Source organism: Diprion similis, chromosome 6, assembly GCF_021155765.1.
Source record: "Diprion similis isolate iyDipSimi1 chromosome 6, iyDipSimi1.1, whole genome shotgun sequence".
Lineage (NCBI taxonomy): Eukaryota > Metazoa > Arthropoda > Insecta > Hymenoptera > Diprionidae > Diprion > Diprion similis.
Window position 1 is genome coordinate 24,114,640 of NC_060110.1, and position 27,648 is coordinate 24,142,287.

The 27,648-nt window shown below is 47.1% G+C and overlaps 1 protein-coding gene across 3 annotated transcripts in view; it reads left to right on the forward strand.

Annotated features, from left to right (window-relative positions):
- LOC124406651 (dachshund homolog 2) overlaps positions 1-27,420 on the forward strand; it is a 175,834-nt gene extending 148,414 nt beyond the window's left edge. For all 3 annotated transcript variants that reach the window (XM_046882138.1, XM_046882139.1, XM_046882140.1), the window contains 4 exons: positions 14,873-15,019; positions 15,947-16,183; positions 22,474-22,560; positions 26,356-27,420. In XM_046882138.1, coding sequence (XP_046738094.1) covers positions 14,873-15,019; positions 15,947-16,183; positions 22,474-22,560; positions 26,356-26,408 — 524 coding nt within the window. In that variant the 3' untranslated portion in view covers positions 26,409-27,420. The remainder of the gene's footprint in view (positions 1-14,872; positions 15,020-15,946; positions 16,184-22,473; positions 22,561-26,355) is intronic.
- Positions 27,421-27,648: the final 228 nt, after the last annotated feature.

Below are 27,648 nucleotides of genomic sequence, written 5' to 3' on the forward strand. Positions count from 1 at the left end.
ATGCAAAAAACACACCGTTGCACTGAAAATTATACCTATTTCTCCATACGTACATATATGTTCATGATGGTTATGCGATTTACTGTCATGCCATGAGTCTGGGATAATTCCTCCATAACTGAGCAAGTAATAGCTAGAAACTAATAGAAAGAATTGCACTCACTATCGGCATAACTAACAATAAGTCAGGTGGCGACATGCTCCGGTAAAGAGATCTGCAATTTCGTCTAACAATCAGTGGTATAATAAGCGCAGTTGCGTTAGATCTGCTCTACAACTGCGAGCGAGGGAAAGTCTTAAGTGGACCAATTTTCGTCGAGCCATTCGTCGTTCGTAAAACGGAATTATTTTTCCACCGCGCTCGTAATAAGAGTGTCGAAACATGCGTGCGACGGTTGAAACTATCGACGGTGCGAGGTTGCACAATCATGATCATCCGTGGCAGTTGTTGCTTTGCTTCGATACGAATCGACCTCAACGAACCACATGTGGAAGGTGTTCAAAGGATTCGGAGGTCGGATCAGTACACCGAGATAAAAAAGTCATTGAATCAACTCTATCGTACGTTCATGGATGGCGAAATGAAGATATATGTCAGCCAATTCAAGATCTATTGGTCTAACAAAATGTTGAGTAACTAATTTCGAATCGACACACATTTGGTTGATTCAACGACTTTTTTTCTTAATCAGTGTATCTACATATGACGACGTGTCTCGAGCCACAAGGAACCGGAGGTAGCTAATGCTCGAGCTACAAGACGGCATCCGGACTTCGCCGGAGGCCTGAAATTGCCCGGAATTAGTACGGTGTAAATAGGTGAAATCACACAGACGGTATAATAAAGGGGGTGGGTGGGGGTAGGTAACCGGTCATTAGCGATGTCGACGCACGGTGTCAGTGTCGACGGGTGGCACGACGGGTGGCAACCAACCGGCGAACCGCCGTCACGGCAGGGAATCACGCTAGCCGCCGGTTGTCATTACCTGCATCACCTACGACGAGTTGGCCGCGTCCCACCATCAAAAATAGACGCCCCGCCGTCCATTAGCGGCGACTAGTCCTAGTAGCGGAGGGCGCGTGCCTCGTCCTTTCCTTCGGGAAGATCTTTCGTGGCGAGGCGAGGAGGTTGGGGGTTGGGGGTTGGTAAGACGCGTCTCTGGGAATGGCCGGGTTCGGTGGATACGCGTAAAACATTGAGGTTTGTACCCACTTCCCTCGGAGCGAGAAGCTCGAGCTGGCTTTCTATTATGCATGCCACCCTTATTGGCAGTAAACGGGCTTACGCAGCCCTCGGTGTCCCCTTCGCATCGACGAGCCTGCACGCCGCTAACCCCTGCATCTCCTACACCGCGTCAACCATTTCGCTCGAAATTACGACCGTAGACATATTTCTAATTATTACCATTGCCGACGAGGCTGAGGATGGGTTATTCGAGTGCAGATGGGGCTGCTCGAATCCCGTATATATACCTACGTGTATATCGTGGTGTGCAAGTGGCTACACCTGCCATAAGGTTTAACGCCTCTGTTCGAGAGGGGCGAAGAAACTGATGAAACGGATGAAACTGATTTCACAAACGAGGAGCTAACGGGACGTGCACGTATAGCCTGATCCCAGATCATCATGAAAGCCCTGCACTGGCTGAATGCAGGTAGTAGAGAGCAATTTCGCTCGGCCATGATCGTCAACAGTCATCAGCAGTCATGGACGATCATCAACGGCTCGTTCCGGGTAATGGTTATGCCACGTGTCGAGTTTGGGCTGTAATCGTTCGGCACCGATTGTCCAAATGATCGGTTTGGCGGTCGAGTTCCAAGCCCTGGCCGCGTTATGACGCGCTTGACGAATTCGACCGTGGTTTAAATTACACACACCATGCGAAGCATCCGAGAGCGATGCGACAATCCTGATCAACGACGCGGCGTTATTCAGGATCGCCAGGATTTCGGCCGAGACGTCGAGACCTCTTCGTCGGAATATCTTGCCCCTCCGAACATTTAAGGCATTTCGAGAAGAAGGGGGCGTAAGACGGTGAGCTAAGATGTTCGCGGTTTCTCCAAACCCACCGAGCCCGGGTCCCTATCCGTAATTACGTCGACCGCAAGTGAGTCCACGGCGCCGAGGTTACAGCCGAGGGTGGTCGGTATTACAAATACGTGCGGATGCTCCATTTTTTCACTAAACTCGACAGTTTCGACGTCAACAAAGAATTAATTCCGATGCTTGGATCCGGAAAAGACTCCTCCGGGATGTGGGCCATTGCGCACCCTGTCACCTTGGCGTGGATGTAATAAGGATAGAGGATTTACCGGGAGTCCGTACCATCGGCAACTTCCACATGTATACTTTAGCGTGGGTTTAGTTTCGGGACTCCTCGTTCCGGAGAGGCATAATATTGAATTAGTAATACCTAAGGTCTTACGAAAGGGTCTTGTAAACTATAATTGCATTAATTGCGGTGATATTTTGGGCTCAGGTGGTGGGCGCCTCGTCCTGGCGCGGTTATGGCCGCCATTACCGTTCCTACTTCTCTCCGTCTCTCTCGTGCTCTCGCTCTCGATCAAATTATCCGGGCGCCACGCCACCGCCGCACTGTTTCTCTTATTAATTATTCAAAAATTTCAAAATTTACTACTACTCGAGAAGCTCTCTCCCTCCCTCCCACTCTCGCTTTCGTTCGGCCGCCCCTCGAATCAGGAGGTTGATACTTTCTTTTGCTGCGGCTTGCGGAGGAAGAGATGGGGCATAAAAATGAATGAATAAACAGCGTAATAAGGGCGCGAAGTGTTCGCTGGAGAAAGGGAAAGGCCATATTCTTCGGTAAGTGCGGAGCGACAAATACCTCGCAATTTTCTAAATGGTCTCTCATCTTCACTCGCGTATTCAGAACGCGCGCTGCCCGCAAGTGTGCGTATCCTCCACGTTTTCTAACACACTCGGTTCCTCCTCCTCCTCCTCCTCCTCCTCCTCCTCCTCCTCCTCCAGGAATGCCAGGATCGATTATCGCCAGCCTTGCATATCGATACACTCCTCCCTGCCATACATCATGCCAAGCATACACAAGGGTATGCGGTTTGCCCCGCACATACAAAGCCTTGGTACATATGTGCGCACGCACGCACGCACGCACACTCACGAATGCACGCGGATAAATACGGGCGCGGATCCAGGGTCCTGTGTTCGTGTATCTGATGTTCTATCCGCACGTTTGCGATACGTGTAAATACACACAGTGTGCAGAGCAGCTTCCGGTGTGTGCCGCAAACTAATGACACCGCCAACCTCATGCTTCGAATATCATCGCCGCGATATTGCCCTCGTGAGATTAATGTTTTATTATAATGTCTATCGCTAGATCGCGGTGCAGGCTCGCTCTTCTATTATTATGGCTGACCGGAATAATTTTACGACTTGTGGATAATAATGAAAAGCACCGCAGAGTGTCGATCCTGCATGTGGTCAAGTGCCGAGGGGGAAGGGGGGGGGGGGGGGGCAATTAACGTCGCGAAAAGTCCAAACATCACTGAACCTACACATTTCATCGATGAGGCAAAAAAAATCCACAAGGATTCCAAGAATCGGATGCAAAACGTGATCCTCCGATAATTTGGCACTCGGTCGATTCGCGGTGTTCGTGCATATTGAACGAGTGTAGCAGGAAACGTGGACGTTCGTCTGCAGGGTTTGCAACGAGGCAGAGGCACGGCCGATGCAGCCCTCCTGGACTCTCGCTTATTGTTCACGTTAATTGATGCGTTATGTTTGATGCCGTTGTGATAGCCATTGTACGCGGGGTGTCCACTGATAACTGAGTTACCGACTGCGGCTAGCAGAGTGCACTCAAACCTAATTATCTCGTACCCGGTCTGGCACCACCATGGCCATGGCACCCGATTCTGCCCCAAACCCGTCGCCGCGCTGATAAAACCTGTCCTTTTTCCCCCGAACAACGCGACGATATTTTTCATCCAGGAAAAGATGGAAGCTGGGTAATTAAGTGGAAGTGAAAATCATCGTTCCAATTGACCATGTATAAAGATGTTTCTTATTTAACCAACTGCCGTGAGACGATTCTGGGATCTTCGAGAATTCGAAATTCTCTTGGACTGCTGGTCTCTTGCCTTTGAGGCCCCGTTTGGTGGAAGAAACGTGAGCGAGGCGAGGTCGAGGAGCGTTTGGTCCCGTTTCATCGACCACTGTGGTGTCTAGTTACTTCATTACAACGGGCGCCAGCGGAGGGTGTTACGCTGGTGGAGAGAGATGGGGACGGAGGGACGGAGCTCGACCAACCGACCAGTGGTCACTTGCATGTATAATACATAGATACCAACACACATAGACCAGAGCTCCACAAAGCCCCGTAATTAAACTCCGCGGAGGAGCGTCTTAGATGCAAAACATACTTAGTAAGGCGAGCCTCGCCACTCTCGGTCGGCCGATCCCCGTCCTTTCCAAGTACGCCACAGACGAGCAAAGCTCCGGTGGATGGACGCCCTTTGGCCCTCCGCTCGTCCGACCTTCTGCTTATCTGTATGTGCTTCTCTTGGAAGCTTGAACCCAGGCTGATGGGGTTTTCCAACCCGAAAAGTACGCACGTGGCACCGACAAGTTTCATGTTCACTTCGGATCACCTTCCCACTTGCGCCTGCCAGCTTGCGTCATGGTCACCGACTTGATTCAACATCCGGCAATCGTTGAGGACACATTTAACGAAGGTGTAAATAGTAGCGTCTTCCATTACTTAGTGACCCTCTGGCCATAGCTCGAATGAACATGGCTTGCCAATTACGATGCGAATGAAGTGGCGATAACATGCCGTATCGGAAATTCGGGAATAAAACGTTGATGCGAGTTCGTGCCGAGGGGCGATAACATTTGGCATTTATTTAACCTAATAGAGATAGATCATATGGATTGGAAAAACGAAACGCGTGCACCGGAAGGTGCTATATATGGGATTGAGTCGTCCAAAAGTGAAAGGCACGTAATATACACACATGACGTATGGTTTTAGTCGGTTGCAGCCGCATCGAGGGTTGTGCCACCCCCGGTAGGAGGAGACCAATAAAGTAATGGACACAGGAGCGTAGACACCTTCTTTCTCTAATGTCTGTGTAAATAATGCGCCGTGGTTCTCACGGCTTTTTTGGCTGCTGGCTATCAGGATTCGGTGTTTGGAAGGAGGCAATGAACATCCGTCATCTTGTTACTCCCCTTATCATTCGCCACTCGCTGTTATGTCGATTCGAAGGGGGTTTTGATCTCAACGATTTTCGCGATCATCTCCTCGCCACAACCACCCTCGACTCGATGGTCCTTCTCGGTTGGCTATCGCTGTTTGTAATTACTCAGCTGTTAACGAGATGCCACCCGAGAGCGAGAGGCCGTGATGGATCACCCGCGACGATGCCCATCTCGCTTTCCGCTTCTCTGGCGATCCTGTGCACGCCAACCCCGACGGACGATCTCGTCGATCGAATCGCCTCGAGGCACTCGCCCGCGTTAAGCTCACCTTCGACTGTCAACCGGACTAAGTTCCACCTCGATATTCATCGCTGCACGAATCTCTTTTAGGTATGTGGTCCTGCAGACGTTGGTACTCGAACATTGGATGTCTCCTCACTTTCCATTGTACGGTTGACACTAAACGACTCAATTTTCATAACAGACATTCCAGTGACGCGGGAGGGAGAGTCTTGAATTTTCTCAAAATCAATTTCTTGCGCGTGTTTCGGTCCCAGGATGTGGACTTAAAAGGGAGGTGGTTTCGATTGGGTGGCGAGGTGCACCCTTCCTCGACCGTTAATTGTTGGCAAATATTAATGCCAGCCCACCTAACTGTGTGCTTCGGTGCCGAAAACGGGGCGATTCAAAGACTGGAAAATCCTTCGGCCGGGTGAACCGGTTAGACTTGAGAGCAAATAATAATGCCTGGATGGTTGGGCGCGTGTCGGTGGGGTGAAAGGGGCGCCGCTCGCGAACTGATTGAAATTTGGAAACTCGCTTTGACACAATTACTCGACCCGCGTAGCCCGATTCCTTAACCGAAAATATCCCCGCACCTATTGCACACACATACACACACACACACACACTACATCACGACTCACCGTGCTTACAATATTAAGTCTTGGCGCGCTCTCAACGCCCGCGGCTTCCTTCCCTCCACCCCGATTACTTCGAGGATGAATTCATCCAGGTGACACAAACGCGTTTGTAATTCTAGAAGCGCCGCTCATGCGGCAGCTCATGCGTCCACACATCTGTTCTTACTTCTGTACCTACTCATTCACATTCATGGAATTCCGGTAATGCCTATTGAAGTGAACTTTCGTTCCACCGTCACAAGTCAACCTGTGCACGACTTTGTTCGATGCAATCAAGTAGGTATCCAACCCATTTCGAAAAACTTGTCACCCACTTCAGCATGGCAGACGGACATTTGGTTCTTGGCAAAAAATTTGATACAGAGAGGTGTAGATGACCGTTGGAGGATCATCCAGCTCAACCTACCGACCACCAATCACACGAGACGTTGTTAGTATAAGGAATTTGGAGTGTCTAAAGAGAATTAGTAGGCGGATGTGACAGCAGCAAAGTTAGTTGGCCAAAATCATCGACGAGTAAGTCCGGGGGCGAGATTCGTGGAACCCCGATAGTTTCTCGGAGGTCCGAAGGAACATATCGGAGGCTTCTTATAGGCATTTAAGGGGCTTCGTTTTATAGCGTTCGCCGGTCATTTTTTCAATCCGCATCCACCGCTGGACGGCGCGCGATGCGGTGGGTCGGTTGATCTTTCTCTCACCAGACCGCAAGAGGTCGGCAGCTATGACATGCCGGTGTGTGCACAGCGCACACAGTGACTGCAGGACGGTTGTCTGTGAGACCATGGCATGGCGAGGAGGGCGGGAGGGGGGGGGGAGACAAAGAGCGAAAGAACGTCTTTGGAATATGAAAATTCGAGTCCGGCTCCCCCTCCCTCCTACGGCACGGTCGTATTCTCTTTGCTGGAAGTTTAATGCGCCAATCTGGGGTGAGATAAAGAGCGGGGCAAACAAATGTGAAAGAGAATTCCATAGCGGATAGAGTCGATCCCGCTCGGGCCTCTCGGCGCAACCCATTACATTGTATAAACATAAAACCGCAGAGGTCCTGCAGCCAGTTGCAATGTGGTTTTTCATCTCTGGTGTAGCATTGCACCCCGACTGACTGGTTGGGGCTCGATTTAGTCAAAGGACCTCGGACGGACCCTGCAGCGCGGTGCTCGCGTCTCCGAAACAATCAAATTCGCATTCAACAACGCGGTCTTTTGATCTTTTGATCTACAAACCGACACTAGTCGGAGATAATCGTGGAACAAGTCTCTCGCTTCTGCGACATTACGGATCCTCTTTACTGTGGCAGGTCTAGCGGACGTTTTTCTCGTGCAGGTATCAAAGGCAGACACTTCAAAAGGCTCTGTCACGCTGCTGGTATGCCGTCGATGTCTCCGAGCCGCATTTTTCTTATCTTTAAATATACGCACGTAATCCCTGGGTTTTGAAGCCCGTTGGTACGGAGGAAGCGGCGAATACCGAACGGTTGCAACGGGCGCAGGGAGGACACGATGTGTATACTGTGTACTATATCTGTATAGAATATATACGTATATCGGTATCTTCGCAAGCCATTAAATATTGCACAAGTTCCCTCTTTCTCCCTTTCTGCAAAGAAGAATTACGTTCTTTGCATATTGGGATTAAAAGGCAAACAGTCCGCCTCGAATCGCGGTACTGGAGGGACGGGGGTTGGGGCGGATCCATTGCTCGTTGAAAGGAAATTTATGGGAATTAATATTGGCTCCCTGGGGTGGAGCCCGAGGAATGGAGGAATTCGACTTTTCTTCACGTATGAAAGGAATTAGTTTAAGAATTTAATTCCTTCGTCTCTGTTTCCAGGCTTTACTGCGCCTTACTTCACAGTCCCACATGCATTTGATACACCCTCTTACCTCTCGGGACACACAGAGCGCGGCATAAAGAGGACTTGAGAAACGCATTCAAATATCTAACAACACAGAGCTCGATCAATATTTCCGGATTGTCACTGACTGCTGAAAAGCTTGTACATATGTACCTAGAAATTATTGTATTCGTGTACGTACGTATTTGCATGTATTTGTACATGTATAATCTCTATTCTGAGGTAGCGAAATTACAAATCCAATTTGCCTCGTCTCTGCCGTGGAGAATGTTATTATTTTTACTTGTTCAAATTTGCCTTCAATTTATTTTCCTTGCCTTGGCTCAAGCCTCATAATGCTTCCGCACAGCCAATCCTTTCAATTTTCAATTTCATTTCTTCTCCTCTCGCCTTGTACAAAGGCACGGTGCACACGCACCTACAAACAAACACACACAAACACACACACGCACAGCCAGCGGCTGCATAGGTACAATTTTTAACCTTCCCAACGCACGCGGAGTAAAAATAAAATTATTAGAGAGACAGAGAGGCAAAAAGAAGAGACGAAAAACTTCTTCACCGTAGCTGCCATAGCTCGTGTGCTGTCGGCCCCTTTATACATGTAATACAAATATGTGTATGCGGGGTACCTCGACGATATGTTTATTTAGCTGAAAGCTGAGGATCTTCTCCCATCCAAGTCCCCACATATCCCACTGGCAAATATAATAGATATGCACACGCTCGGTTATACCGGGCGGCAGACGAGCGACTCCTTCGACGACACCTCGCTGTTTTCCAACCCCGATCTACCGCAAAAACACTCCTCGACTTCAGACGCTCCACGCATTTCCTTACAGGCCGAGCACCCAGTATAGAGAAAGAAACTGAAAAAGCTCTGAGCTCTTCGAAGATGTTCGGTTTCCATGGCGGCACGTCACGCGGCCAGAGGAGGACCGGAAACTGGAAAAATGACAAAATGGGAAAAGGGAAGAACGGGAAGAACGGGAATCGGCGGCGCCCCGCGGCTTGCGGCCCGGGAGTGTTTTAGCTTATCGCGTTTACGCGTTTAATACCTCCCGTCGGGCCTCGCTCCTCCCCTGGGGGACATGCGAGCACTTAATGCTGACTTTTTTCCCACTGTGAATACGTCCATATCTATTTATGGACGTATCGTGTACGCCTGTCCAGCTTCGCTGTGTGTTGAACCTACTTTGCGCCTGGCTGTAGGTACGAGCATTTTCACTCGCCCAGCTGCACACGATTCGCTTCTCTGTCCTCGGGTGGTCCGAATTTTTTCCCAGCTCGTTGCACACGCCAACTTTTGCAACTTTATTACATCGTTCGCGATTGATTTATATTCCCGATCGGTCTAATCATCTTCTTTTAGTTGTAACTATAGACAGCGATACCAAAACACAGAAAGTTGGAGTTTTTCGCCAAGTTTTCACTTTCGACCATCTTATACAAGAACAGCATGCCGCGATATTTCTCGCTTCCGAAATTCACCCTCGAATTTTACCGGGGCGCGCACATAATCCTGATATCTGTTGGTTTTCGCGCAATAAAACACGCGTCGTACACATCGAGGCACCGTGAACGGCTGCTGCTTCCAGCTGATAAAGAAGCGAGTAAAGATACCAGGGCCATTTCGACGAGGCCGCCCCTCCCGCATTTCGGCATCGCGGCTGTAATTGATAAGACCCGGACAAACTATCCTCGGCTACAGCTGTGCTCTCCTCCATCACGATTATGAGTATACGATGTGTACCGGATTCCCTTCCCTTCGCTCCACCTGCGACGGCAATCCGCGCGCAAAAGTGAAAGGAAGATTCCCGAATGACGATTACTACCTGTCGTCGCAGGTGAACAGGGAAAGCACTTTCGAGACTCCGATCGGCAGTCAACCGCCGGGAAATACGATAACACTTCAGTCACTCAAAGGAACCATAGTGTTACCAAAATCAGACCATGTGACTTTAATAATGTGATCTTGTTGTTGTCGAAGGGCATTATTCCGTTGGGAACGATAAACTGATGAAAAACATTGAAAAAGCTTGGCTATACTTCAGGTTTCGAGCAATATCCAAGCTCTTGTGATGATTGTTAGAGTTTAATTGAAATGCGACATTGATCACTTGCAGTTTAAAACGAGATGATATGATCTGAGTTGATGATCCATTGAAACGTGGACTCGAAAACAGTTTCTCATATCGACTTTGAAGCGTTTGAGTAATGGGTGGGAGTCGAGTGCCGCGCGTTTGTTGTGAGAAAAAAGTGATAAATATGTGTAAGGGTTTGGTTTTGACCGTTGAAATCTGTTGCCCGTATCCTTCCTGCAGCAGCTCCCCGATTGAAACCAGACGCCTGCGAGTCTCGGGTGACCCAATGTGCACGGTTACACGTGAATGTAGTAAATATTTTCATATTAATTTACCCGGGCGTAACACAACCTCCGTAAGTCGTAGGTGCACTCGAAACCCCGTCGACGACACACTGAGCAGACCACACAGGATTCCTGTCCTCCACACAGCGTGTATAACGCTTTCGCCTCGAGCTACAGGGAGAGATGAGCGGCTACTGCACCGGAGGAAAATTGCAGTGACGTTCACGGTGCGCATTTTGCACGAGTCAAAATAAGTTCAGTATTCTTAAAGCCTGAAGACAAGGAAACCAATCATGATGGACTGTAAGGTAAAGACTTCAACCGAAGCAGAGTGCGCATGTCTTGCTATCTGGAATCGACTCTAGGCTGAAATTTCAACTTCTTCTCGACGTCGTTTCCTTTCCTTAGGATGAGGATGGGGCTTGAACTCGTGGTTTGAAGTACCGCCGGATTGGCATACGCGTACAAAAAGGTGCGCGAGGGGACGAAAGGCACCCTCCTCGGTTTCGGTGTTCGGGTCAAGTGGAAGATAGATGTAAGAATAATATGTAAAACTGAGAAGCTTTTGAGTTCGCGTCGCAAGTTCGATATCAGAGAAAGTGGATAAGCTGACCCCCCCCCCCCCCCCTCCCCGTCGATCCCTCCGGGATCCTTGAGCGGCGCAAAACTGGATTTCCATGACCCATCTCTGAACCTCTGTCTCCCTTCCGCTACCCAGCAGTTTCTAGAGTTTTTCTCTGTCGCTGGCGAGACCCGCTCATCCACGATTCTCTATTTCCATATGGTCCCAGGGAAGGTTGACATTTTGAAATTGATATTTGAATGATTGGGGCACGGCGCTGGTTTCGGGCCTATGGGCAATTCCGATGGATTTCCTTGATACGACATCGGGGAGAAAGAGTCCCGTGGAAAGCTGTCAAAACGGTGAACTTCAAGGTCCCTATCTTTCCTCGACTCCCCGCAGGGGTCCTCGTTTTTCATGCGTGATTAATTTGTGGAATTAGAGGCAGCATTTTTGGGGTGAGGAAAAATGTTTGAAGAAAAAAAGACACATTGGACTTGTTCGTTGCTTTCTTTTATTTAAGATACATCGTGAGAGCAAAGAAAAAAACTATTATTGAGAAGCCCAGTTTGAAGATCGGCTGAGAACGGCCATCCTCGACGTTCTTTTTGGTAATTCGAAGCCTCAAACTCTTTATATTAGCATTCACAGGATGCACGCTCCAACTACTATCGACGTTGCCAACTATAATCATCCGAGTGGCGAGGGTTAAGTGTAATATTATTCAGCAGACAGCTTTGTATGGATATCGAGGCCTCAGCGCACAGATGCTTCCAGCTGAAACTACTGCCATGCGTATAATAGTTGTTACATTGTTCTAACTGGCTGAGTGCCTTCTATTAGACCCGCGTCGACGATGACGACGACGACGACGACGTCGTTTTATTAGGTGTTTAGCTGGGTTCAACCCTCGCAACTCCGATTCCCCATCCAGCAAACTTATACCCATAAAACGATTCCTCTAATTACATATCTCACAGAAAGTGTAAACGTTCCAATTACGTCTCCCAGAAAAAAGCTTCCTTTCAACAAAAACTTTTCGTTTTTAACATTTTGTCTCAAGAAAGCGCGAGAGCTGATCAGAGAATTGCAAAACAAAGTCGTCGATGTCGGGAAATAGTTGAGCCAAGTATGCAAATGCGATGGTGTATAACACGTCCAAGGGGAAACGGACCGATATTAATTTCCTTCAAGACCCGCAGGCAGGGGTCATTCTTAGCCGAAAACCTCGTGGGATGAAGGCGGCCTTCCGGGCGTGTTGGCGTGTTGCAGGTGCCCGGAATGGTCAATATAACCTCAAAATGTAAATCATATTGCTATTCCATAGTCAAATCATCCTCGGCAAGGCGGTTCCGGCGTGCAGCGGAGCGAAGACGTGCGTCTGAACATCGCTATATTAGTTTGTACAAGCCTGATTAGATTCGGTTATATTGCCATCGGACTTTGACTGTTTGCCGCTGATATATCCCCGTTGCTCGGCCACACCGTCTGCCACTGCCAGTCAAAGTCGAAGTCCCCCTCCCCCCTCCGAGCTTCACAACGGCATTCCGTTCGCAGGATGTTATTTCACCTATTCAGTCCTAAAACGGATCGCGTTGCTCGATCTCGATTTCCAATTCGGTAATAGAAGTCAAATGCGCAACTCAACGGAAGAAAAAAGAATTTTCCCATCCAATGGAGAGAGAAACGATCGGTTGGTACCTACGTCGTATGGAGTATGTCATACACACCGCAGTCAGGTCGCATGCAGTAGAGATCGCGTCGATTTATTACGTGTACAACGTGTATCTGTACCTACATTCCTCCTTCTATATCGGAAATCTATTCCTCAGATCTATAAGCGACGTGGGGAGTCCCTCGTCCCGAGGAGCCAGGCTCTTCGCCCTGGCTGAAGAGCCAGTTTCTGACCGAGCGCACAGCGGTAGCTGATGTATTTTGACAGGGCCTCCTCCTCGACGAGAGATCTCGACCCGGCGGTGCAGCAGTTCTCCCCGTTGACTGCGTTATCTAATGGCTTTTCCCCACCTTCGACCGGAGCCTTCAACTCTGCAGGACGATCGGTCGCCGCCTCAGGCTCCGATTTGTGTGTATGGGGTACCATAAGAATTCGGTCCTGCATTTGTGGACGAGGAAAGCGGCCCGAGAGGTCAGAGAAAAGGGACCACGATTTGCACTTCTCGAGTCTATGAATCGGCCGGTTTCCATCATCATTCACGACGCATGGAAGCATAGTCGAGTCGATGCCTCTAGTTCCTTGGCAGAAGGTTGTTACGGACGCGGGAATATCGCGAGGGACTCCCGGGTGACTCCGGTCGACTCCTGGAAGAGAGCAACGGCGGTGGCGGCCCCCGTCAATTCTTTGCCAACTGATCGCGTGCATTCTTAGTATGCGGCGTATGCACTCGGTAGTTATACCATATCGAAGGAGTGGTTTGCAAGGCGGCCAATGGCGAGTGCTCCGGCTAATTCTAGGGTGCTGCCGACGCGCCATCTTTGCATCATAATGCCCTGCTCGTGCTAACCCCCCTACCTCTGCCCCCCTCGACCCCCTCGCCGTACTCCCGTTGCGCCAATCTCTTACTCCTCCCGCGTGTATACCTACCTTGGCTTTTCTGCACGCCGACCATAGCGTAGTCTTGTTGTGGGTACACCTTGTGTGCAAGCGCTTGGTCTGCCCGGGTATTAATATGGGGTACGTGCAAGCGTGTATGTGGTTAGGTAGGTGGATACAAGACGAGCTGCCCCGAGGAGGGGGTTGTCTACGCCTTGTCTGCCAGGAATCAATCACTTGACAGCGGTTTTCAACCGGAGCTCCTCTTGCACGCGTGTCAACCCTTCGCATATTGCTGCGACGGGTCGAACGGCTTCGGAGAAAAAAGTAGGAACGGTTTATAGCTTCACGACTTCGAGGTGAGGGTGGAAAAAATAATTGCGTTATTCTCAAGGGTTGACCATGGGCTTCTGGACGAAGAAATCGGCGCGACTTTTTACACGGTGAGCATCAAACGGAATCGACCGCGCAATGTTGGCTCTGAAAAAGAAGCTTCGAGATCGACGCTTTGTCGATTACAACGCTAAAGCTCCCGCGGAATACCGGGACGATGAATAACACAAAGCCTTTCGTTCTTATCCTCGCCGAGCGCTGCGGACAACGTGAGCTCGCAGAAACGATCCGATCTTTGGAAGGCTTGCCACAATGAACGTACGGCGCTCCTCAGGTTCCACCGTGCACCGCGAATCTCGCGCTTTATCCCCGCGCCGGATAACAATGAGACCGCGAATGATTATATTCGCAATCTGCGAAAGGAAGAGAAGCCGCTTTTTCCACTGCAGAAGTGAGAGGTCGAAATCCAGGGACACGTTTAGCCCGTCGAATCGATCTCTGACAAAGAGCACCAAGCCCGTGACTAATTCTCGATGCAGACCAATCCCACTTCTCTTTTTTCTCTACCCTTTTTTCTCCCCCTCCATCATCCCGCGGGTTATCCCGTGTCAGAATTCGTAGGTCAAGAAGAGTCGGATTTTACGACATTACGGTGTAACGATTCGTTACAGTGTCTTTCAGTTTTGCTTTGATTCGAATGACACTCCATCCACATCCAGGTATTCATTCGCATCCGCACATTTATCCATCTTAAGCTCTAATGGTCCGATTATGGACGTCGTGGTCAACACCTGGCCAGCGTAAGACGGTAGCGAGTCGCACAATCGGACCCCCGCCTAGAGATCACCTGGGGGGTGAGCGCCGAACCCCTGTGGTAGCCCGGAGATAATCCAGAGGCATCGCCTGCACGCGGGGTTTCGCCTCCCGCAGACGACGATCTCCGCGTCAATCAATCTTTCTCTCTCTCTCGAAAGAGAGAGCGATTATTACTGCCGTTCTATCGTTGCTGTGGTTCTCGTTGCGCGATACCCGAAGTGTCTGGAAATATATTACTTCCGCTAATCTCGTCCATTTTTTGTTTTCTTTTTTCAGTGGCCTACCAGAAACGTCTGAAAAAGGAACGCAGGGTCAGAAAACGACTCCAAGATCAACTCGACCTTGAGATGAAACGACGCACCCAACTCGAGGAAGCCCTAAAGGCCACGGGGGCATCGACGGAACAAGTCAGAGCTCTCACGGGTAAGTCTTGAAAACATTCGCAACAGTTCCAGTTCCAGTGGAATCTTGAAATAATCCTGCGCCTCCTTCTCCACCTGCAAGTACTTGATTTGTGAATGGTCATGGGTCCTTGTTTAGACGCTAGCATATGTCGATTAGGTGGCAACAAGTTTTTCAATCACACAGTGATCAGTGTAGTATCGAGTTTCGTCAAGTTTCCCCTAATTCCAGCATTCCAGCAGCGGTATCTTCTCGCAACTCGCGTTACTACCCCTCGTACTTACCCCGCGGTGAGATATCTGGAACTCCGTCGGTGTAGCCCCGAGGGCAGTTTTCGTAATCTCGGAATAAATTAATTAATTCGTCAGACAGAGTAAACACTCTGACACCCGGCAGAATATGATTCGGTGCTTACTTACCTCCGCCTCTTCGTTCCTCCATTCCATCTCGCCCTGCCCCTGAACTCCAACTGTGTGTAACTCCTTCTCCGTCCCTTTCTGGCGGAGTCGGGCGCCCTCCTGTCACTAGCAAACTCAAACAGGAAACCCTTTAAGTGAAATCTCTTATTCTGATAATATAACGTTTCGGTATGTAGGTATACGCGTGTACATAGTAGGTGTACGATACACCGACCCGGAACCTTAAGGCCTTGCCGTTTTCGCCGTTGATTAATCCTGTCAGTCGCAGAGAATTGTGATATTAATTTCAAACCAAACGCGAAGCACCGTTTCGACGGCTGAGAAATTTGAAACGTGCAGCTACACTCGCACAGGTATAACGCAGTGCCTACGTCTTGACATTCGATACATCTCGACTACGTAACGAGCTCAGTCCTCAGTCGTCAGTCCTGAGTTCTGAATCCTGATCCACCCAACTTCACCCCGGTTTCTCGTACCTACTCGTCGTCGCGTACCTCTGATAACTCTGATCTTGACTTCCTTCTTCCAGACAACATATCAACGGAAGCACGCACCATCGCCGAGCCTCCCGAGGAAAGCCCTGTGCATCCGCAACCCCAACAGCAGCAGTCTCAACAACAACCCGCTCAGCCAGCCCAACAGTATAGAGATTCGCAGGCGCCTCGTCCACCCCAGCAACCACCTACGCCGGAAAAACCAGGCTGGGGATACAGCGGGCTCGACCTAATCGGGAACCAGGCATCCGCCTTTTGGCAAAATTACCAAGGTCAGGATCAATCTGACATTCCTATGATCTATGCAACATCGTTCGTCGGGGCAAAGTCGGGAAAAGTATCTTTGCTAAGCGTAAAGTCCTTTAAATAATCAACCTGACCTAATGCTATGAAAATTAACATTCTCACCAATGAACAAATGATACCCGTTAATGAAAATCGCACGAAATATCATAGCCGACCATATTTACTATTCCCTACTTTGTTCGTGTGCGTCTGAGTAACGAAAAACTAAATATCATGAATTCGAGACTGCAGAATGGTGACGTGGTCTTGTTAGATGGTCCATTTGCGTAAGAAAGTCAGTTCGAGACTGGTTTCAAACAATTACCAACTCGTCCAGATGCCGGACGAACTGTGAAAGAGGGTGGCGAGTGCAGGCATTCTTTTCAATCCATTATCATATTTCTAATCTTCCCGTCAAGTTAACCGATGCGTAATTGCTATCGCATGCCGATGAACCGTCCTCGACGGATGAAATAAAACAAATTCACAAGCACGCATGCACGAGGCGAAACGATTCAAGTTTCAGCCGAGCTCAGACGCAGCTCGCTTATACTTTACTAAGGAAATTCATTACAGACCCATACATATAACAACAGTCGAGAATCGTGAGGAGAAATAAATAATACGCGCTGTAAGAAGCGGAGACGGAGACGTCGTAGAATAATTGTCGGTTTGCGTACTGCACAGCACTCGTAGAAACGTCGGGTCGTAACAACGACGATAACAACCCTCGTGTGTCAGGGGCTGCAGCGAGTCCTGCGCGTCCTTACTTATCCATCGCAAGAGTTACCCGGGAGTATCGTGATGCGGAATCCATTTGCAATAAACAACGCAGATTTAACCGACGAGCTGGCAGGGGAGGGAAGCAAGCGTCGAGCCGCGTCGCAGGGGCGGGAAAGGAAGGGGCCGTCGGGGGTGGGGGAAGAACGGGGCGCCCGAGGGGACCGAGCAGTGTCTTCGCTTCAAGTCATGCATTCTATACGAGCAGCGGTTCTCACGCGTATGAAAATCCTCTCTGTCCAAGAGGCGACACTTTTTTGTAACCAAAGTGCCTCGCGGTGCGATCCGTAAATCAACGCCTCCGAGGTTTTTCAAGATTCTGCTCCGCTTCTCGAGAGCAAATCCAAAAGTTATGGCTCGACTTTGCCGCCGTTTGAAAGGCTAGAGGTAAACCTGCCAAGAGAATCACTGCGGCCGATGCAGAGTTTATGCACATCTCTCAAGTAAGGAAGGAGCCGTAATTTCCCCGGCGACCGCGTCGCCTTGGTGGCGCTGCAGCGGATCCTCTCTTCTCGTTTCGACGCGCTTTAGTATTCAGACTATATGCAATAATTTCGCCAAGACCGTGTCAGCCGACTACGGAATTCGACCGCCGCGAGACGTGGCGTACAGCCCATAAACACCTTGCTGATGATTCTGAAACTCTGCATGGGCAGGATCGACACCCGATGGGAACGGTTTCCGTTTATTCGCCCCGAGATGAGGAAGAAAAATAAGTTCGCGGACTTCCTCGTACTCACTTCAACGCCAACGAATTTGCCAAATCATATACAATAAAGTTATTCCATATACAAGCGAACGTGACGCGGGCTGGTGATGAAGCATAACGCGTGTGTATACGAGCGATGCAACGAGGGGAAGAGATACAAATGTAGATATGGGAGAAGGAGGGAATGAAATCTTTCGAGCTTGCTTCAACCGGGGCGAGGGTAAGTCGGTAAACAACTAGCTGCAAGAGGGGGGGGGGGGGGGGTCTGAGAGGATTACGTGGGGTGGCGTATTTCGCTTGTTTTCGTTTTTTTTTTACGCCGACACCCTGCAGTAGCGGCCTTAGCGTTACGGATCTTCACAGCCTATCGCTCTGTTTTACCGACGACACCCTTTCGTCGTACACGTGTCGGTAAAACAGATTTCAAGATCATTCCGCGAGGTGCATTATCGTGTCAACGAAATCACCCGATCACCTCGGGAACTTTGGATGTGAAATAAAAACGTAGAAACAGTATTACAACCGCGGTGTTGTAGTGAAAATAAAAAAACGAAACGACGAAGGAGAGGGAAGGGGGCTGCCGATTCCCCGCGCGTTTATAGTAATATTAGCATCAGACCATAAAACTTAAAATTAAAAAAGAAAACCTGCCCGCCATCTCCGTCCCCGTCGAGCTGCACCGTTCCCGTTTTCCTGTTTGCCCATTCCCGTTCTTGCAGAGCGTAATATATTGCGAGAGTAGCGCCCATCTGCAACAGCCTTACTTTCATAAAACTTGCGTGTTTTTTGCCCCGTTTTGAAACGTACGTAGAAAATCAGAAGGTAGCCGGTTTTAATATAAAAATATTATATAAGGATACGAACTTGCCAGATAAACTTTCCTCGCGTCATCCTCGCCCCTTCTTCTTCTTCTTCTTCTTCTTCTTCGTTCCGGATATCCATGCACACTAACAGCAGCAGGCGGTGCCACCGCTACTATTTCACCTTACAAGTCGACCTCACGATGAACTTAAGAAACTTATATGACGCGCTAGGCGAACGAACGCAATAGTGTCTGAATTTTCCGCATACACTTATGAATTACCAAAGATCATTGATCAGCGGTAATTGCCGTTCTTAAGTGATTTTCTTTTAATTATTATACCGCCGAGGGATGCGATAGATTAGATGCAACAGGCGTGGAGAGTGAGTCGTAAAGACGAGGGTCTGCTGCTTGATCTAAAAAACCTGAATACGAATAACCGTAATTTCTTCTCCGGACTTTGAATCTTCCATATATTAAATCCCTTTTCATTACATCTTTGCGCCGGCGGCGTTGTAAATGCAACGCGGGGGAAAAAGCTCGCGCAGCAAAGTACCGAAGAAAACAAAATGCACGGAGGCAAGAAGGAAGGAAGTGAGAAAAGAACATTAAAGATTTAGAGGCGCACGTAACCTCGCACTCTTTGCAACTGCGCTTTATGATTATTACCAAGAGGCTCGAGAGCGAGCTATACCTAGTTGGCGAAATTAAAAACTTTTTTTAAGGTTATATACTCGAGGGATTCTCGCGCGGTGATATTACCGCCAAAACTCGCTCCGGCTGGCTCTTTGCCCCTAAATTAGTTTTTAATTTCTACTTTCTACAATCCGATAAACCTTGTCGCGAAATCTTACAACTATCAAAGACCATGCAACAAAGAAGGAGAGAATCAAGCAGGTGGATTACGAAAATCACCCGAAGAGCCCAGCGTCGTTAGATGTAAGGGATGAGGATAAATGAAGCGTGGAATAAAAGAGGAAAATAGCTCTCGGTAGGAATGAAAGGAGATGACTCGAGCCTGCGGAAATTTGAAATTATAAATTATAAACGAGTCGATCCGAAAGCGAGTGTGCAGCGGCAAGTATTCGGCCTCTTTTGTTTTTTGTGTCTCCAGTGCCTTCTTGATTCATACAATTTCACGCTCGGCTTGACGCCCAAGCGCGCGATCCTCGAGTTCGCTTTACATAAAGATCAGAGCATTAAAAACGCAGGCTACACTAAACCCCCCACCCCCTACCCCCACCCCCACCCCCACCCTCCGATCCCCTTCGAACCCCATCTTCACCGACGAAATCGCAAGTGTTACGGGGTTCCCTCCTTCGAACGTGAACGCGGCAGGGATTCAGCCAATTATATGCGACGCGATACCTATACTCAAATTGCTTTCCGTCTCTCCCTCCGACGGGAGTTTTATATCAAACCTAGTCGGAGTCTGATCGAGAATGGGCTGAATAAGACGAGGCAACGGCCATGCGGTGAGAATGAAACGGGCCCGAGAGTTTATATGGTGGCAAATCGCGTTTTCTCATTTGACAAGTAGACGTTGAAGAAACCCGAGAGCCTCAAGTCGGCGCCACGTACACACAATGCAGGAATTTTTCAACACCGGTCCCGATGATCCTTCTCTCTCCAGTTCTTCTCCCGCTCAGCCCTCTCATGCAGGCAACGCTGCTGCATTGTTGGAGTTAATTACGTATAAGCGCAGAGTCATAGCTCGGGCCCCGGGTCTTTCGGGCGCCTCGAAAAATCGGGGCCCCTCAATGACCGTCCGACAATACGAACCGTTTAGGTCTACTCAGTCTTCTTTGAACCGGTTTGAAATTGTTTTCATTGTACCGTCGATTTGTTAGGGTGTGTAAAACGGTAGCGAAACTATTAACTCGCCCTTTTTTACAACTCGCACGATATTCTCGTCGGCTCTAGGCATCGACACGGGCTCAGCGATGGCCGGCTGTCGAGCAGACGGATCACCGTCTTCGAATCTCCTGTATAATAATCCAACAAGACTCTCTCGTAACGCCCGTCGTCGGTTTGATTTTTCGCGGAATTATACATCGGCACGATGCACGTCCTCGGGATTGATTCCCGGAGGAATCTCAAGGCCGTCGTGCCTCCGGTGCCCCGAGATGAAGGAGAAAAGAAACCGCGTTTTTTCCTCCTTCACCTCTCTTTCAATCTGTTAATCGATATAATCGTACCCTTGCACCTAACAGAGGGACCGATTTTGCTGGGAACGGAGCGCCCCGAAAGTTGGGATGCGTTCCTTAATAGGCTTAGCCCCCCTCCTTCCCCATTCGAAACCCTTGCTCAACGCTCGAATCCCATATCTTGAGCAGTTAAATTGTCATTTAGATATCAAAGGGAGTCGGGCGACAACGCTACACCCGGTTCGCGGATGAGGGCGTGAGAGGTAATTTGGCTCAGTGAAACACAAACAGTATATTCGCTCGCTTCCACGCACAATTCACACCCACAAAGCCCGAAACAGCCCTCAGCTATTGTTGCTCCAAGCATAATGGAATCTCTGCTTCGCTCTGCTCTGCTCTGCTCTGCTCTGCTCTGCTCGGTTGTGTGCCTTGCTGCCTGTCCGTCTGCCATTTCTCTGCTTCGCTCTTTCGCCGCCGCCGTCACACCGTATGGGTATATAAAAGCAGCGAGAAAGAGAGAGAGAGAATTAACTGCGGCTTAATGGGTTTACAATTGGATTTTACCATTGCTTCTAGGCACCAACACAATCGTACAACGACACGCCTCTCGCACAAAGCCTTTCGGATGGATATGGAAATAACACTTTGGGTACAAATAAATGTATGAGAACAATATAGTGAGACTGCTGACGTTACTTATATTCTTCTTTCGCATCGGTTAATAATTTCTTCCGAAATCACTTTGTCGAAACTCTCATGAATGTTCGACAATTAGGAATTAAATGTCGATAACTCGGATTAACGTAACTGAAAAATATGGCGCCGATTGTGGCTGTTGAATATTTAGTATTTGGTTGAATGAGATAAGATGAGATGAGATGAGATTAGCCAACTCGATCTTAATCCTTCTTTCAAGATCGTCGAACCTTACGACACTTTGAATGAGTTTGAAACTTGCGAATACGAAATTATTACGTATTATTTCAATTATTTACGTATGATCGATGATACGGTTAAGCACTTCGTCGCAGTGTCAATGAAATTTACAACGAATGATTCTCATTAAGAGGGATAAAACTTTTCTTGACTCGACGAGTGGTTGTAAATTTTTTTTATTCAGACAGAAAAACTCTATCGGTCTGTATTACGTGTATAACGATGAAAGCTCGAGACTGATTCGATTTCTCCAACTAATTGGCAATCTCGACTCTTTTTGAGGGTCGATAATAGAGTTTGCGGTTTTCGAAGTAAGAATCCGCCAGCAGAAGGGTGCGAATTGAGCTTTGAACCACGTTGGACTGCAGGTTTTCGCAGCGTTGTACTCAGAGATCTTTTACCTTCCAGTCCGAATGGTCGATCGCCTCGCATCTCGACGTCAGCTAATAAACGCACGGAAGAGTCCCCCGTTAATTCGACGTGATATTATTAAAGGACATTTTCCAGTTTTCACCCTAATCCGTGGAATTCAGTGAGCTGCAGACCGCGTCGCACGACTCGACGCCGAACCTTTCCACCCTCCTTTTCACCTCCTCTCATCTCCTCTCCTCTCCTCTCCTCGCCCTCCTCTGCTCCCGCCGCCTGTCGGGCGAGTCGAGTTTTCCACTAATTACTGCTTTGTTTCATCGCGGTTTCACACGCTGCTGAACATGTCCCGAGAGAGATAACCGAGCTTTATAAATATACACCCCGTGCGTAAACTGGCTACCAATGAAGCTTCGCGACGGGATTTGGGTCACCGCTTCCTCTTCGTCAACTTCATACCTACGCCCGTTTTCTAACCTACGGGATAATTGAACACCATGAACCTGACTAATCTTCTCTTTTCTTTATATGTTCCAGAATCCCTGGCACAGGAGCTCGAACTCGAGAGGAAATCCCGACAGCATCAGGGCGCTGAACGGGAACAAGTCAAATCCCCACTACAAGGTACGTTTTATAACTTCACGCAACATGTGAATCTACGTTTTCAAAATGGACGTGGATCAAAAAGAAATTGCTCCTCATGCACTACGTCGAGAATCCATTGAGACAATAACAAATAATTTTTGCAAAATCACAGAATATCACAGTAAATAAATTTTTTTCTCTGCAGTAATCGCACCGAGTCAATACGCTTCTATAATCAAAACAGAAAAATATCTAGGACAGAATTTCTTTGTATACGGTAAATAGAAAAGTTATAGAGGAACCACTTGCATGTATCAGGCGACTTTCGTTTACGGTGAAAATTGCATTAATTCTCTATGTTCGATGCGAAAGATGGCGTAGCGGTGAAATAAACTTAGTCGGCACGTGCGGGAATCAGTCATTGATCTTTAGTCGGAACTCTGGCAAGTTTGAAAGCCGGGCAAATTTCAATCGAAAGTTAAACTCCGGCTCGCGGTCTTGAAAGATATATCCCGAACCCTCCACCGGCAGAAGCTAACGAATGACGTTGTAGCGGGAAGCGAAGACGAGAGTGGTAGCAGTAGTTTCTTACGATCGAAAATAAATTTAAATATCTAATTAGAAAGTACACAGAGGAACCCCCGCCGCCTCGCCTCGCCTCGCAACGTTTTCTTGCAGCAGGTTCAAAACTTGGAAGTTCGCGGCCTGAAACTTGGTGCAAGAGCGAGCGAAGTTTTCTTTCGCAAAAAGCCACGCCGCCATTTTGGTACTGCTCAGAGACTGTTGCTGCTGCAGTCTAAGTAATCTTGTTGCCTCGCCGATGGTAATCCTGCCAATGACGAAGTGAATAATTGTTTTCTCATGCGTCGCGCGGCACGCTTCTTCTAATTATAATCAAAGAGTTCCTCTAACTTAACCCAACTTAATTACTTAATTCCTCTTTCATCAATACGCCTGAATTTTCAATTCCCTAATTTATTTTCCCGTGTACTATATATTTATAGTATATATACCGTCTTAGAATTAGTTATCTCTCATCACCGCTAGCCCTTGGCGTAAGTTTTTTCGTATTCAGGCTGGAAGGATCCTATCAATCGTCTAGTCAAGAACACGCATTGTGTTCTGATCATATATACCGATGGATTGATTGAATATTTAGTATTTTTGTACAGGAGAGATCGAACTACGTATCGGACTGAGATAAAATTTTTTACAAAACTATCAACTATGCGATCCCAAGCCCCGTTTGATTCGCTTTCCAGTCATTTATTTGAGATTCCGTTATACGAACTAAGTTACGTTGTAATGTGACGAGGCGTTCACAATTTAATTACCGTGTAAAATATCATGACACATTCAATTTCCCGCGCACTTCTGGAATTGAGAATAAAAAAATTCGTTCCTGAAGTAATTGAACCTCGTAATGATTGGTTGAAAATAAGACAACATCGAAACGCTCGTAGAATTTGAATTCCTCGAAAAAAAAATCCACGACAATGAGTTGTTTGATTTTCTTAATTGTTCATTGTTCATTATTCCTTTCTCCCGTCTGTGTAATTCACAAAATATTTTCAGTCATGTTAGTTTAGGTTAGGTTAAATTGGGAAGCAGCTGGAGGCTGTACTCGCCTCTCTCTCACTCTCTATAGAATAACAAAGCATTATCGTTATCTTAGTTACTGTCTTATACAATATTATACTATACATATTACATGGATATTTGGAATAGTAACGTTTGCACAGATTTTCACGATATTCTGTTATTCCCAAACTTCTAGTATACTTTGATTTTTGGCCAAAATTTTGGATATTGTAAAACGTTGTAAATACGAATTTTATATAAATATTATAAAGTAGATCATGTGAATATTAACTTTGATTTGTGTCAAGTCTAGATGATGATAAATAACAAAAAAAAAAAAAAAAAACTTATCACCTGATTCTTTCGCGTAAGTTTGTCCAAATTAACAACAACTGAAGCTAATGCCTTTAAATTTCGACATATCGGCCATTCGAATTATTGACCCTCCAAGTGTCGAGCACAACTGCCATCGGTAAACGTAAAAATTTTTAATCTTTCATTCGTGACGGTTGGTCGCCCTGGCAAACAACTGATCTCTGATTACAGCGCATGCGTATTTCATTGTAGCAGACGACGGACCGTTCGGCCGTTAGATAATCACTCCGTTTCGTATTGTGCGATACAATACGCGTCCCGAAATGTTCGTAGACACGTTAGCGGTGGAGGGACCGTATAAACGTTTCTTAGATATCAGCACCTTCCCCTAGGCTTATGCGGACGTTGCGTGGGTGCTGGTGGAAGGTAATGAACGTGAAGCCGCGTCTTGGGGGTGTTCTGTATAACGGCAGAGATATCTCAAGGCCCTATACGAAGAACCTCTGACCCGCGAGCCTATTAATATTCGATAGCTGACGCGGACGGCCAGAGATCGATTGTCCGGGTATCGCGGTCGGTCAGGAGGGCGGGAAAATAGTCGGAGAGAACCGACAGGTCATTCGGTACGGCAGGCGCCGCTCACTAATTACCGTTGGCTGCAGCGAAAGAATTAGTCGAGGCCGAGGACCGGGGCGAAGACGAAGACGGAGACGAAGACGAAGACGAAGACGAAGTCGAAGACGAAGTCGAAGAGGTGCAGGCCGGGCGCCGATTTTCGTCCGGGGCGGTAGAAGCGGCAGCAGCTAGTCGAGTCATCGCCTCGCGTTGCTTCGCTGCTCTGTCCCTTTGAAGCAAAGCCGCCCCTTCAACTTTTTATCGAACTGTCGTTTATGATTGAAAAAGACTACATTAATAGTCCCTGCAAGACTTTTTAAACCCGGCCTCCGCACACCCTCCTCTTCGCCTCGCCGCTCCCTCGCACTTTCTACTAGCTCACTGCCACTACCAGCTTCGATCCATTCGTTAAGGTCTAACTTTACGGTCGACCTCCGATCCTTTGGCTCGGATGTTAGCTGGCCAAGGTCCTGCGATACGAATTTTAGACACCTACTCGCTATTGGTATAACGAATTCGTACGTTTTTAAATCTGGCGCCACTTCTCTATGGGTAATAGTTGACGATTGATTGACCGACAGGCACACCGTGCAACTCGCGTGCACGCATTAGCGCCGTTTGCATCTTATTCCGGAAATTGCCGAGCTGATACGAACCAAGCCGATTCTTTTGTTTTGATTATTTAACAATAATTTGATAGCGGAAACAAATTCATTTTGAGGTTATAAGGTAATTCAAACGTAAAGACAAACTTTTTTAATGAAATTTCGTTATCAAACTAATGTTTCTTTGTCTAAATTAATATTATTTTCACAATTTTTACAAGCAAAATATGAAGTATTTGTGACAGTCACAGTCACAAAATATTCGAACGATTTTGTTATTGAAAGTTGTTTATTGAGAGAGAATATATTTCCTGCGCTACCTCCGTCAATAACTCGACTATACTTTATAGTTTTCTCCAGAAAGTAGCACAGAAAATAGGATTTGTGGCATGTACGCATTAATGCTTACCTATAAGGACTTGCCACGAAACTAGCTACTTCCCAACGCATGCGTGCGCGTGCGTAAAGTGCCCCATTTCCTCACTGTGCGATAAAATGACACTGGCGCATGCGCTAAGCCGAAATTCTCAATTTTACACACTAGGACTATTTATTGGCGCATGCGCACTCCGTATAATTAAATTTTATTCTTCTTACACAAACTGAAAAAACGAACCAGTCACTGCAGTCTACTTGTTACGATAGACTCTTTAAAATACGAACTGTAGAAGTACCACCCAGTAATTGCTAACGAATCTTCGTTTATTTTTCATTGCAGAGTCTCGGACGGGTTACTACAAGAATTCGGTCCTCTTCACGAGCGCGACTTAGATAGTGGATCGCTCGACGACGATGGAAAAAAGTCGTCGTGTAGAAAAATCTAGTTACATAGGTATAAATAAAATACCACAGAGAGGAGCGTCGCGCAAACGCACAGAGCCGATGATCCGTCCTCCGGACTCGAGGATCACCTCAAGGAGGAATCAACGCTGACTGCAATGAGCCTCGAGTTCTTGTACGTTTTTCATCATACCGCGTACATACTCGTACGTATATTGCGTGTGAAGTTGGGTAGCGATAACTTGTGGCGTGAAAATAGGTTAGCAAATAAAAAAAAAACAAAAAAAAAAAATTCAAAAGAAAGCCGGACATTTTTTATCGACGATATAATTGACACGCTGCAGATATGCAACAATATATAATAACATATATATATAATGAAAATATATCCATCGATATACGTACGATATGCATATATAGTGTGTGATATGACGTACGAGCAGAGAGTATATATAAAAGGTATTTCCAGCGGGGCTTACGGACGTTCGACATTCTATAGATAAGATTATTAACAACTGAATTGAAAAATTAGATTAACGTAAACAATACATATATTGCGACGCTATCTCAACGTATAATAATAAAAATAATAATATACCATAATACTATAAGTGTATCCTATAGCTCGTGAACTGATTGAAAATCAGGCCAAGAGGTGTATTATATTATATAATATAGCGTATAAATTAATTACTGCAGTCATCAAACGACAACTCGTGTAGGTGAATAGATATATATATAATATACATACTACAGATTCGATATAAGTTGGATCGACATTCATCATAATCATTTTCGTCATCGTTATCACGCATCGTCATTATCGTTTACGATCGTTAACTCAATTATTATTATTATTATGATTATTATTATTACGTCATTATATACTATCATTAAACGCCTAGTATTACATTACCATCAAGAATTGTAGTTATCAAGAATTTTGTTACGTAACACGCGAGTCGCGTTTAAATACCCGTAATATTATAGACAGCAAAAAAATTAAAATAAATAAATAAATAAGTAAATAAATAATAACAAAATAAAAATTCGAATCGAACAAGAAGAAATGAAACAACAAATTTCTTTCCCCCCATGCGTATAAATGTAATATGTACGTATATGTGCGTATAAGGAAAAAACGTTTTAGTTCAATTACACCATTATACATATATACATATATATATACAAATATTATACCTGTACAGTGTGGGTAACATATCAATTACAA